We start from the raw sequence: 12,220 nt of genomic DNA on the forward strand, positions 1-12,220 counted from the left end.
AAGGATCCAACAGAGGCCCAAACTTCGAGTGAGACAAATAAAGAAAGGAGTCGGCACGTCGGTGAGACTTGCGAGTCATCGATTATCCAAAAGCCTCTTCTGTTTCCCATACCATCAAAATTAATTATTTATTTTTCTTTTACTTTTTTTTTAAATATACTGTATATAAAAAGCAGCAGTGAATCTAACGCACCGTTCTTGTCTGTCTGTCTCCATCCCAAGATCAGTCATATAGGACTTGACACAAGTTTTTTTTATTGTAAAAATGTTATATTCTTCTTCAAACTATGGTATGACCCTTGTTATTTTTCTCCTTTCTATTACATTAATCCAACTCTAGCCAAACCGAACACTCAAAATACTAAACTGAAATCAGGTAATTAACAATATATACAAAAAAAATTAATGAAGATAAGATTTTTTTTTGGTAAAAATGCAAGAGAAGATTTAGAGACGTCGACTATGAAACTGGTGGTGGGACAAGAGAGGAATGGTGAGCCATCATCCATTTAATTATTAACTTTTGAATTAAATAAATAATTAGTTTAACTTTGAATTGATATTTACCGACTACTATTTTATTGTCTTTGTATCCTCTTTCTCCCCTATTTAAATTATCATTTCTATCATATTTACTTCCTATCAACTTTCCCTTTGCCCCTGAATCACTGTGCTGTGTGCAACTATCATCTATACTCTCTCTACTACTAGAGATTTTTTTTTATCGACTCCTTCTCCTAGAGGTTACCTTTTTAAAAATTCTTCATTCGATAGATCTCTCAGGTTTTTTCTAGTGTTAAAGGTGAACATGGGTGTTCTTGATCATGTCTCTGAAATGTTTGATTGCTCTCATGGTCACAAGATTAAAAAGCGCAGACAGTTGCAGGTAACGCCCACCACCATCTTTCTTCTTCTAATTTTAGATCTTGATTTTTGAAAAAAAAAACAAAAAGAAGATTCTTTGGGAAAGTGACGAGTCCGCTAAGTTCGATGAGAAGGAAAGTTTTGAGTGAGATGTGGACCGTTTTCTTTCGTAGATCTCGTTGATTAGGTTCCATAAATATACAATTAAGTAGCAATTATCTTAACTATGCTTATCAAATTTTTTTATATCTCTTGCTTCTTAATTACTTAGAACAGAAAACTCAGATAGGTGGAAAAATATTGTTTCTGAATTTGATTTTGCTCTTTTTTCTTTCATTTTCTTAATATAGTTTACACAATTACAATCATGAAAATAAAATTTTGTTGATTTCATTTGAAGGTTTTTTGTGTGTGTTTGAATCTTTGAATTAATGTTATTAACGCCGACCAAATAGATTCGTTTTACTCTGGAACACAAGCTGCATCCATCTGTTAGATTTACACCGGGATTGGTTGTACTTTATTAGTATAACTATGTTCTCTGTCGGAATCTATGATTATTTTTTTTTCTTTTTTTTTCTTTAAAAAGGAAAACAATCATAATCACGTGTACTAACTCTCACCAGTCAGTCATGATATGATTATCTCAGAGACGTTTACAACTAGTAGTACTATTTTGCTTAGATATTTTTTTTAAGTAATAGTATCACTTAACATTTTTCTGTTTGTCGTTTTCTTAACATCATAAATTAATAGACGGTGGAGATCAAAGTGAAGATGGACTGCGAAGGCTGCGAGCGCAAAGTGCGGCGGTCGGTGGAAGGCATGAAGGGTGTCTCATCTGTGTCGCTGGAGCCCAAAGCCCACAAAGTCACTGTTGTTGGCTACGTCGAACCCAACAAGGTGGTGTCCCGTATGGCTCACAGGACCGGCAAGAAGGTCGAGCTCTGGCCCTACGTGCCCTATGACGTCGTGGCTCATCCTTACGCCTCCGGAGTCTACGACAAGAAAGCACCCTCGGGTTATGTGAGAAGAGCGGATGACCCTGGAGTTTCGCAGCTGGCTCGTGCTAGCTCCACTGAGGTCCGCTACACTACTGCTTTTAGCGATGAGAATCCAACTGCTTGCGTGGTCATGTGATTTGTCATTCTAGCTGCATGCGTGGACCCTTTCAGCTGTTTTTTTAATGTATTGGTGTGTTGTTTTTGTTTTTGTATATTAATAGTCAATACCACCATATGGTAGGTTTCTTGTGTCTAGCTTGAACTCTGTACTCGTAACGCTCTTTTTAATTGTAATGTTTTCCTATTTATGCTTTTGTTTCTCGTGTCTAGAGATATCTATGTCCAATTAACTTTTATCAAAAAGAAAACTGATGAAAACGTCTTCTGTTCAATCTCCAGAAACGAACAATTATTTCTTGATTCCTTTGATATCTTAACAGTCAACTGCTGTGACTGATAGATCCTGTCTTTATAAAAAACAGAATTTTGGATCATACAACACCTAAACCTTTGTACCTTTTTTATTTCTTTCAGCTGACAGCTTTTATTCACCACTATCCAATTGCTTCGGAATTTTCAAACGAATTTCAAAGGCAACCAAAATTATTCAAGTTTGTCTTTTGATTTTATTTTTATCCTCCATGTTTTAATATATTACTTGCACATGAAAAATATTGAACCTAATTTTAATAATTCATGGTTTAATAGAAATAACATTCAAAGTGCAAAATCAGAGTCTTCCGATGTAAAATGTACAAAGAAGAGAGAGGGTTGGTGGTTTCTAGCCGCAGCGACAACAGAGAGAGACGCCTAGGAGAGGTCGAACGATCCCTGCCCTTCGTTGATCGCGTAGAGCAGTTTCTTGTACATGATTTCCTGTTTCAGGTACAAACTCCTATTCAGGCTCACTCCAACCAACCAAACACAGAAACCATAGACTTAAAAAAAGAGAGACACGAGTTACCTTTGTAGAATAAGGAGGGAGCTTAAGGTAGTTGGCGCAAGTCATGACGCTGGGAAGATCGTCGTCTGCTGTTTCCGAAGCCCCTGTCCCATTGGCAGCCGCATTTGAGGTTGATGAGAGCTGCACCAAGCCAAAAACACATCAATTGAAAGCAAATACACAACTTAAATCGAGTAAGAGCTAATTCCTCTTAACAAGTCTTGCAAATGCAAGCAAACACCACAATGCGTCACGTGTAGATGTATTTTGATATATGGCTTCGTGGGTCTAGTTTAACATGACTAGGAACCTCTTGGCTCAATTAAAAAAACGCTTTTTAACCGAATATATAAGTAAAGGTTTCTTACCTTTCTCACAATCGTCAGCTTTGGGTTGAGAACAGCTAAGCCACCAGGAGGAAGCCTAGGAGCTCCAGTTACAAACTGGCAGAAAGCACGCTGTTGATCTGCTGTAAGCTCTCCCATGATCTCCAGTAACTACCACCAGGGTGAAAATCAAAGTCAAAAAGGAATCAACAATAAATAAGCAAAAAGCTTGATTGTAAAAGAAAATTGGTTTTTTAAAAAACTAGCAAGGAAAGTAACTTACGAAAATGATTGCCGGACTTTTTGCAGTATAACCGTGATCAAACTTGATATGTTCAACAAGAGTCTCCGCCTGCAATAAAAGAAAGGTTTTAGAAATGAAAATTTTATCTAGTTGATTCAAGTCAAATGGGTAGTGGAAATTCAAAAGAAAGTTGAAAAATTACCTCCCACAACTCTCTACGACCACATAACAAGTAGTCCAGCTCAGAAGGGGTGAATACTTGTAAAGATTTTATGTCAAAGACCTGGTAATCATGTGTAAGAACAGAGAGGTCTTGTAAGGATAATAAAGGTAAGACTAAATTAAAGACTTAATATAAACCTGTTGTTTAAAAGATTATGAAGTATGAACCAAAAGAAACCACTCCTTCCATATGATTTAGAAGCCAACAGGAAAAGAAAGAGACAAAGCGGAGAGTCTGTGAAACTGCTAACCTGATTGAATCCAGATCTGAAGGCTTCAATCTGCCGGGCAACTCCTCTCTTGACAGTGGCATCAACGACCAGGGATATATAGTCCTCAAGACTATTAATATCAACCTGTAATAGAACAGAAAACAGTACACGGCATCAGCAACAATGGACAAGAACTAAAAGAATAGTAAGATATGGGATGTAAAGCTTATTAGACGGTACAATGTCATCTCCTGGTCTCAATATGTATTCAGGATAGCCAGGTAGGGTGAAGTCCAAGCAAAGATCTTCAATACGGGATCCACGTAAACATAAATCAGAAATCACGCTACTGTTGTCACCACCTTCTGCTTCCAGATAGTGCTTACGGCCAACAAGAACACGAAGCTCTTGCAAAGTCTTGCCAAGTTCAGTATCAAATATTATAACATCATGCAAATCAAGCTCCTGTTCAGGTGAGAAAAGAAAAAGAAATTACGAACAACGTAAAGAAGTGTCGAAACTACTAGTCCACTCTTAGCTAAATAAAAAAAGTTACTGATAGTAAAAAACTCACTTGACCAAGAATGAGCTTATAAAAAGCTGTACTTAACGGGACGTCCATTAGCCGTCCATCTTGAAGTGCCTTTGCCATCACGCGCCCTAAAAGGCGGAAATATTCAACAACTTTATGAAACCGACTACCTTCAGATACGTCAGCAGTTGAGGGCCAGGGCCGAGGGAACAACCCAAGTGGTGCCTGAACTATATCTCTGTCCCTAGCTGCTGCAGATTTACCGTCTTGAATCTCATCTCTATCAGTTTGCATAGATAACTTGTCACCAGAATTTGATCTCCACATCCCAAGGGAAACCTTTTGCAAATCATGGCTTAGGAGTGTGTAAAACTCAAGTGTGGGGCCTAGACCAGTACCAACTTCACCAAAATATTCTACTTCAAGCACAGCTTTTTGGCTAGAATACATCTCCATAACTTTCGCAGCAGAATCTAATATTCTATTTCGGGATACCCGCACTTTCTGGCGCTGCAATCTCCCTATTCTCATCTCTCGTTCATTTGTAGAACCACTGCCGTCAGCACCTTGCTGCTGCTGCAAGCGGTTCAATGCACGCGACAACCCAAAGGCAGTTGAATAGAAATACTGTCTCCGGGTCTGAAACGGAAACAAAAACGGGCATGCTGTAGTCAACTGGTAGCACCAAGAGGGAAGACTTCCACTGCACAAAGCAAGCGCGTCCTGGATCTGTCGAGCTAATTTGGGTGTAAGTTTGCTGTTGATGAATTCTTCATGAGAAACCTTTGCAGCAGTTGTATTCAGATCATCTAGACTTGTAATTTTACCCTCTGCGAAACGATCAGAAATGGTTTGGGCTCTTAACCGAGGGCCAAGCTGATTTAAACCCTCTAGTACACGCAACAACGCCAAAACATTATACGTAGAATTTGCCTTCTCAAGGTCGCATGGAAGCTTTCCTTGTACGATACTATCCAAAAGAGATGCCCTATACGACTGGGCTTCTACGCTTGCATTAGTAGTAGCAGATTTAGTGGATTTAGATGGTGTGGTAGAACTTGCACCACCAGCAGACAACCTATTCGCTTGGCTGTCCGGCATCTGGTACATGATAGTATATATATCATTTAATCTGCTTCCATCACTCGAGATGAAATCGCTGCCACCGAGCCTGTCATCATCATCTTCGTCTAGCATAAGTTGTCGTTGCACAGCCTGATATATCGTCATATGCCTACTAAGTTGCTTTCCTCCCGCAGTAAACATCAACTTAGAGGACTCATCAGAACTTCGATTCAGGGTACGCCCATGTAGGTCTCTACTCCCCCTGATACCTCTACCACTGGCAGCTCCAAGCCCTGCCATCGCCGCAGCAGCGAAGGAGAGTGCACCCCTAGAACCATAAAGATTCCCAATGCCAGCATCAGTAGAATTAGATCCCCTTGCAGTTGCTGTTCCACTACTTCCTGCCAAAGCTGAATTCATCTGTCGGCCGCTAGGTGCTAGGCCGGCTCCCTCATCATCCACTGCGTCTCCCAATTTTACATCATGAACCTTATCAGGGGTGCACATGGGAAGACTGTCATCCAAGACCTGAATTCAAGACCAGATCAATATGAGAAATTGTGGTATAAAGTTCATAATTCTCTTTAGTCAGTTCTAAAAGGAAAGGTTCCGATAAGGTCAGCTCAATATGGTAAACTTATCTAAGAATACGGAAAGCTAGCAAGCATTATTGCGAGAAGTATCATCTTTCATGTTGTTAGCAAGAGAAATAATTGCGTCTGTAATGTACATACTGGGGAGGGAATACTTACATCCTCCTCATCATCATCATCATCGTCGTCAGAAATGTCTTCCTCTTCAATCACCAAAGCATCATCCATGTCGACGGGGGATATATCCATTTCTTCGTCCTGCAAGCAATATAAGTAAGATAGTGCTGCATAAGCAGATCACACCACAAACATAATATAATGTTACACAATAAACAACCATGTAATCCAGAACTTCCTACAGTGACATACCTCAGAGCTGGAGTCTCCGCTAGCTGGTTTCATTAGTGTATCTTTGTCAAGAACAGCTTTCCTTTGAGCACTGCTCCTTGTCTGAGGCCCCTTATCCGGCTGAGCCGGCTTCATAACACCTTTACCTTTAGATGAGCTGGTACCTTTCTCGTGCACAGGTTCTTTCTTTGAGGCATCGCCTATTTTAATTGCTGATCTAGATCTAGAAGAATGACGAGTGGTGGAAGCTGGAGTTGACGAGGATGGTGATGAAACACCAGCACCGCTAGGTAATGTGCCTGGCTCAGTGTTTCCAGCAGGCGCTGCTGCCTTCACCCCAGATTCACTGCGTTGAACTCGGGGCCAGAGAAATTCCTCCACTGCTGCTATGCTTGCCAATGGATCTATGAGAACAATATTGGAGGAGTAATCACGTAGAGCCTTCTCTCCAGGTGCACGGCATAACCGCAACTTCAAAGGATGTGCCAAAGCACTCAACCCAGATGAGAGACGAGCACTTCCACTGAGTGACCTTGAGGGATGGCTAAGGACGACCGGAAAGCGTTCCAGTGAAGACAAAGCATCTTGAAGTTTCTGAATCAAAACAGTCATAGGAGGGATCTTTCCCTCATTACCATCAGAAGGAAGTGCAATTTCTAGAAAAGCTTTGAACCTTCTGAGCCCATCCTGGCGAAGTTTGGGCAAATCAACCTCGGAGATCTTCTCTTTGGAAAAGTATCCATAAGAAAAATAGTTAAGCAATGCTGCTACCACACCACTGCCAATAAACTCAAAAGTTGAGACGCCATCCCCTTTGCTTAGCTCGCCAAGTATCTCGGAGATGATACCAATCAAGTATTCTTCTTTGCTAGCAGAAAAATCGCCAAGGCATGGCCCAGAGACTTTAGATTTCCCCTTTCCTTTCACTTTATGATCATTTGTACCAGCAGTTAGCTTCGTGCAAAGATTCTTCAGATGCAAGAGATCATCTGTAACTCCAACATCAAATTCCCCACCATCAGACGGGAAGTGCTTGTCTTTGAATGCTTTTGCACAGGAGCTAACTGTTTCCCTTAGCATGAAGCTCGCTGTAGGAGATTCCATGGAATTATGGGTCGCACCTATGCTAGCTGACACAGAATTCTTAAGCTCTTCCGACTGATTTCCATCAGAATTGGCATTACTACTTCGCCGTCTGTAACGCCTAGATCGTGCAGATCCAGGCACACAGTCATTTTCCTGATCAGTAGAAGCATTAGCACTAGGTTTACCAACCAAGACAAGTTGATCTACAGCATGAACCACCCCTTCCCTCACAAACACTTTCGAGAAAGTTTCAGGAAGTTTTTCCATCAGAATTTCTGCAACTTGTAGAGCAGGAACCAAGACTTGTGGATCTTTCCATGCCAAGACACTAGCCAAGAAGCTACATAGGAAAAATAATGTAAGAAGTTGCGCCATGTGATACCTAATTTAAAACATAAACAGCATACCTCGATATATTTGTGTCACCAATTAGAGATTGAATCATTTCTGGAGTGCTGAAATACATCAACTTTGCGATAACGGAGAGACATTTATGACGAATAGTACCATTGACACTAGAACCATAGATCTGTTGGAAAGAAAACAAGGGTAATTAGACATACAGGAGGTTGTATGAACATTAACTTGTAGCAACCGCAACAAAAAATTACCTGCACTAAAACTGGAAGAAGATCCAATCCAAATTGCTGCAAAAGTTCGGGTTGATCACAAAGTAATTTTTCTCTAGGTGAAACTTTGGGAGAATCTTCTTGTTTTCCTGAAGTACTTGGAGAAGAATTTTTTTGGCCTGAACCTTTCACTAACGCGTTTGCGCTAGTAGGAAGGGAGATACTTCCTTCTGGCAATGGAGGGAGGAGCTCGTTCGCTAGGTTGACTATCTCAAAAATCTAAGATGCAAAACAAGAGTTATAATTCGGAACCTTTCTGGAAACAAAGGACCTCACATGATCATGTTCAAGAATATATTCAAGAATTAGAGAGTCATGGGATCAAAGTTAAATAAACAAGACAGAGCACACTGATGAAGCGCTAAGCGCTTTTATCTATACCACTTCCAACACCAGACCAGAAAACAAGCATAGGAAACTTGAGCCATCGGCTACAACATAAATAAAGCTCAAAATACATGTACATAGATTATCATCGAGCTGAATAGACAAATCTCCTAAATGCAAGTGATCTATTTGAAGGTGTGTCCCCTAAGCATCTCATTGTACACCATTTATTTTATCAGGAAATGAACAAAATAAAGTCTGTGATGTCAAAAAGTAAATCCGTACCTGATCTGCAGGCCTGCTCAGTGCTGGGGATATAGATGCATTAGCAGAGACACCAGAACCCGACAGAATATCCTTAAGAATGCTACTAATACCGAGAAGAAGTAATGTCCTGCACCCAAGAGGTGAACCGCTCGCACAGGTGGAAAGTAATCGGATTAATCCCTGTGAAAATATGATGAAAATGTCATCCTATGAATAACGAAATATAGAAAACACAAAAGAATTAACTCATACCGTGTATGTTGAAACACCAAGAGATGCTTGCCCACCTCCCGAGTTGCTAGCGGATATAAGAGTCGCAGCTTGAGTCACCAGGCCATGGTTGCATAATTCATCTAATTTATCAGGGGACGATGCAAATGCTTCGGCAATCCGAGTCAAACAGATAGAAGCATATTCCAAAACCTGTCACCGTACGAACATACTATGAAGGAAACTGGGGCAAGAGCAGAACTAGATAGTACCACAGTACAGCAAAAAAAAAGGATCGTTTACCTTCGCATCATGATACTGAAGTAGGTTTGTCAGTACCGGTACAGCTTCCATAACATAATCAGATGCATCAGAAGGTAACTTCTTGCACATATTTGCAGCGGTAGAGACTGCTACACGCTACAAAGTCAAAGTAAAAAAAAGTGCATTAGATAAACGAGTATGGAAAGCATAAAAGAAAGGTTACAAAATTACCCACCTGGACACCGGTGGAGAAGAAATCCAGATATGATAGCACTGCCATAAGAGCACCAGCTCGCAAACAGGCCGTTGGGTGTTCCTGAGATATCTTTTTGAGAGCTTGCAGAGACTGTTGTAAATCACATGAAGAATAAAATCAAATTTCAAATTTCGTCCTAAGTAAATTAAAATATTGGATATGTACGTGTAGAAACTGCAGCATAAAACATTCCACAACATACACTTTATCCAGATTTTAGATAAGTATTATATTCAAAAAAAAAAAAATCAAGAATTGCTAGGAAAGCGAACCTGCTCGGCCAAGTCCATGTATTCAATGGTTAGCAATCTGGCGACAAAGCATGAAACAGCCCCGTAATGAACAACAGCAGCACAAGAAGAGGGCAAAACATCACACAGATGGGTAAGAGCCCTGGCAGCAAGAAGCATAATATCCGGATTGCTCTCATGGTTAAGTAGACCAACAAGAACGGGGACGAAGGAATCAACAGAGAAGGTGCTCAAGGAGTCTTCGGTGCCAATGGATAACATCTCGCAGAGCTGGGTCAAAGCCTCGACCTGCTTTCCCTCTTCTCCTTCAGAGCGCAAGCCAGCGAGTATCTTCTTCATCCTCCCATTTAAATGGGAAGAAGAACCTGAGCCAATACCTGAAGAAGGAAGCAAGTCATCAAGTCCAGCTCCAAGCTTCCTCAGCAACCCTTGTAACGCACTGCTGGCTGAGCTCATGTTGGGATGCATGAATCCCCCGTTGCCATCCTCACTATCATTGTCATCGTCCTCTTCAGCGGCGGCGGCAGCAGCTGCAGCGTCCATGTTGAGCTGCTGTCTGGCTCGGTCTCTTTCTCTATCCCTAATCCTAACCTCATGCTCCTTCTCCTTTCCCTTATCAGAATTAGTATTATCGTTTCCCCTGTTACCTCGTCCCCCGCCGCGGCGGAATCCAGAAGACTCGGTGGATGTGTCCATGGGAGTAACGGCGGCTGTAGCGGTAGCGGTAGCGGCAGAGCGAGAAGAACGAGAGCGGGTGGAGGAGGAAGGTGCAGTAGCGGTGGTAGCGGCGGCGGCTGAAGAGGAAGAGGGAGACGAGAGGCGAGCGCGTTTGCTGCGAGTGGTGGGACCTGAGGGAGGAGGAGGAGGAGACGAAGAAGAAGAAGATGGGGCAGTTGAGGTCGCCTCCGCACGCTTGCGGCTCCGAGTTTCCATACAAAGGAAGAAACCCCTCCACACGAGTCTCTCTTATTCAGAGAGATTCCGATCGCATCTCAACTGATCCAGAAACCGATCGGATTAAGCTCGCTCGAAACCCTAATTTGCTAGCGAGATCGTTAGGAGCTAGAGAGAAACAAACCTATTGATGAACGAATTCGAAATCAACGCAAAAGGGGCTACGAGATCGAAATCGAGAGAGGAAGGAAGGAGGATCTTGATTTCTTTCGAGATTAGAAAACCCTAAATCGAGTAATGAGAGAAGAAAGGGATGAAAAGGGCTTTTGCGCAAAATATATAGATTCAAGCGAAGCGAATACGATACCGTTTTCCTCCGTCCAGCTTTTCCGACAAGAACTGACACGGGGATCCCCGCTACGTGTGATTCGTTTACTCCATTAAGCTTAATACGGTGTCGTTTTACACTTTATCATGGGCTGGACAGATGGAAACAAAATAAGCCCAAGATATAAGGCTGGGCCCAACCATCAGCCATAGATATCTGCAAGCTTGCACGGGTTTAAGCCCCCACTATGATGGAGGTTCGCTTTCTTATACTTTCAACTCTACCTTCTCACTACGATCCATGGACTATATAACACATTACTCATTACAATTATATATATGATCTATGCAAAGATACAAATATATTCTTCTTTTATGATTGTAGTAAGGAAAAACTATGGTTTGTCGAGAAAATAATTAGTCATTACAATTATATATATGATCTATGCAAAGATACAAATATATTCTTCTTTTATGATGGTTTGTTAAGAAAATAAATATGATAATAAAATCTATCTATCTACTTATTTAAATGAATCTACTCAATGAAATGCAGGTGATCTATGCAAAGATACAAATTTATTCTTCTTTTTTTCTTTAGCCATCACACGCTAATTTAAAATCTAAATGTAGAAATTTTTGTTGTTTGGGTTTGAGTTTGTTAATCGGATGAAGACATATATAAATTATTGTACATATTTTATAAAAAAAACATGACAGTATATAATACATTAGTTCTTTTATAAGTGTGCCCTTGTTTGGAACTTACAGATTTTTTTAATATATATATATATATATACATATTAATTTAACCCGAAAAACAGAAATTATGATTCATTTATAAATCCAATATGAACATACCGAGGGAAAAAATCGTCGGTACGTCGTCGGAATAACGTTATTCCGACGACATACCGACGAAACAAGTCCTCGGAAATAACTCCTCGGAAATTCATTTTTTCTCGGAAATCCCTCAGAAATTTCCGAAGGAATTCCGAGGAAATGAATTTCCGAGGAAACTCCGAGGACCACCAGTTCGTCGGAAAGGTTCTCGGAATATATCGAGGGAGAACTTCTTCGGAATATTTCGATGGACTTTCCGATGGTCCAATCCTCGGAAGTTTCGATGAAATGTTCCTCGGAATTTTCATCGGGAATTTCCGAGAAACGGAGCCCTCAGAAAATTCCGAGGAGGAAGGAGTCCCTCGGTATATTCCGACGACTTATTCTGAGGAAATGTTCGTCGGAAATTTCCGAGGGTTCATTTCCTCGGAATTTCAAAAAAAAAATTAATTTTTTTTTAAAAATGAAAATTTTGAAATTTAAATTCGAAAATATAAAATTAAAATTAAAATT

The 12,220-nt window shown here is 40.7% G+C and overlaps 2 protein-coding genes across 3 annotated transcripts; one reads left to right on the forward strand and one right to left on the reverse strand.

Moving 5' to 3' along the window:
• The first annotated feature begins 624 nt into the window (after nucleotides 1–624).
• On the forward strand, nucleotides 625–2,195 carry LOC106328834 (heavy metal-associated isoprenylated plant protein 26). The gene is made up of 2 exons (XM_013767360.1): nucleotides 625–886; nucleotides 1,621–2,195. Exons 1-2 carry the CDS (start codon nucleotides 809–811, stop codon nucleotides 2,002–2,004), a joined length of 462 nt encoding a protein of 153 aa, XP_013622814.1. The 5' UTR covers nucleotides 625–808; the 3' UTR covers nucleotides 2,005–2,195.
• Nucleotides 2,196–2,510: 315 nt separating this feature from the next.
• Nucleotides 2,511–10,904, reverse strand: LOC106334366 (E3 ubiquitin-protein ligase UPL3). 2 transcript variants are annotated; one of them, XM_013772661.1, is made up of 18 exons: nucleotides 10,722–10,904; nucleotides 9,665–10,639; nucleotides 9,372–9,482; nucleotides 9,176–9,292; nucleotides 8,915–9,085; nucleotides 8,681–8,842; nucleotides 8,051–8,287; nucleotides 7,847–7,968; nucleotides 6,375–7,779; nucleotides 6,165–6,263; nucleotides 4,390–5,940; nucleotides 4,056–4,280; nucleotides 3,855–3,959; nucleotides 3,584–3,664; nucleotides 3,421–3,489; nucleotides 3,180–3,308; nucleotides 2,833–2,952; nucleotides 2,511–2,744 (listed from the first exon to the last, which is right to left on the reverse strand). In XM_013772661.1, exons 2-18 carry the CDS (start codon nucleotides 10,574–10,576, stop codon nucleotides 2,679–2,681), a joined length of 5,682 nt encoding a protein of 1,893 aa, XP_013628115.1. In that variant the 5' UTR covers nucleotides 10,577–10,639; nucleotides 10,722–10,904; the 3' UTR covers nucleotides 2,511–2,678. The 2 variants fall into 2 exon arrangements, with proteins under 2 accessions (XP_013628115.1, XP_013628114.1); XM_013772660.1 differs by having other exon boundaries at nucleotides 9,665–10,904.
• Between the last annotated feature and the right edge of the window lie 1,316 nt (nucleotides 10,905–12,220).

Source organism: Brassica oleracea, chromosome C3, assembly GCF_000695525.1.
Source record: "Brassica oleracea var. oleracea cultivar TO1000 chromosome C3, BOL, whole genome shotgun sequence".
In the NCBI taxonomy this organism is placed as follows: domain Eukaryota; kingdom Viridiplantae; phylum Streptophyta; class Magnoliopsida; order Brassicales; family Brassicaceae; genus Brassica; species Brassica oleracea.

What these genes read in the sequence shown, in the direction of transcription:
- LOC106328834 (XM_013767360.1), top strand. Translation starts at nt 809, where the DNA reads ATGGGTGTTCTTGATCATGTCTCTGAAATGTTTGATTGCTCTCATGGT. An exon ending in AAAAGCGCAGACAGTTGCAG is followed by an intron (nt 887 to 1,620) that starts GTAACGCCCACC and finishes ATAAATTAATAG; the next exon opens with ACGGTGGAGATCAAAGTGAA.
- LOC106334366 (XM_013772661.1), bottom strand. Translation starts at nt 10,576, where the DNA reads ATGGAAACTCGGAGCCGCAAGCGTGCGGAGGCGACCTCAACTGCCCCA. An exon ending in GCGGAGACTCCAGCTCTGAG is followed by an intron (nt 6,264 to 6,374) that starts GTATGTCACTGT and finishes TATTGCTTGCAG; the next exon opens with GACGAAGAAATGGATATATC. An exon ending in TCCCTCCTTATTCTACAAAG is followed by an intron (nt 2,745 to 2,832) that starts GTAACTCGTGTC and finishes TACCTGAAACAG; the next exon opens with GAAATCATGTACAAGAAACT.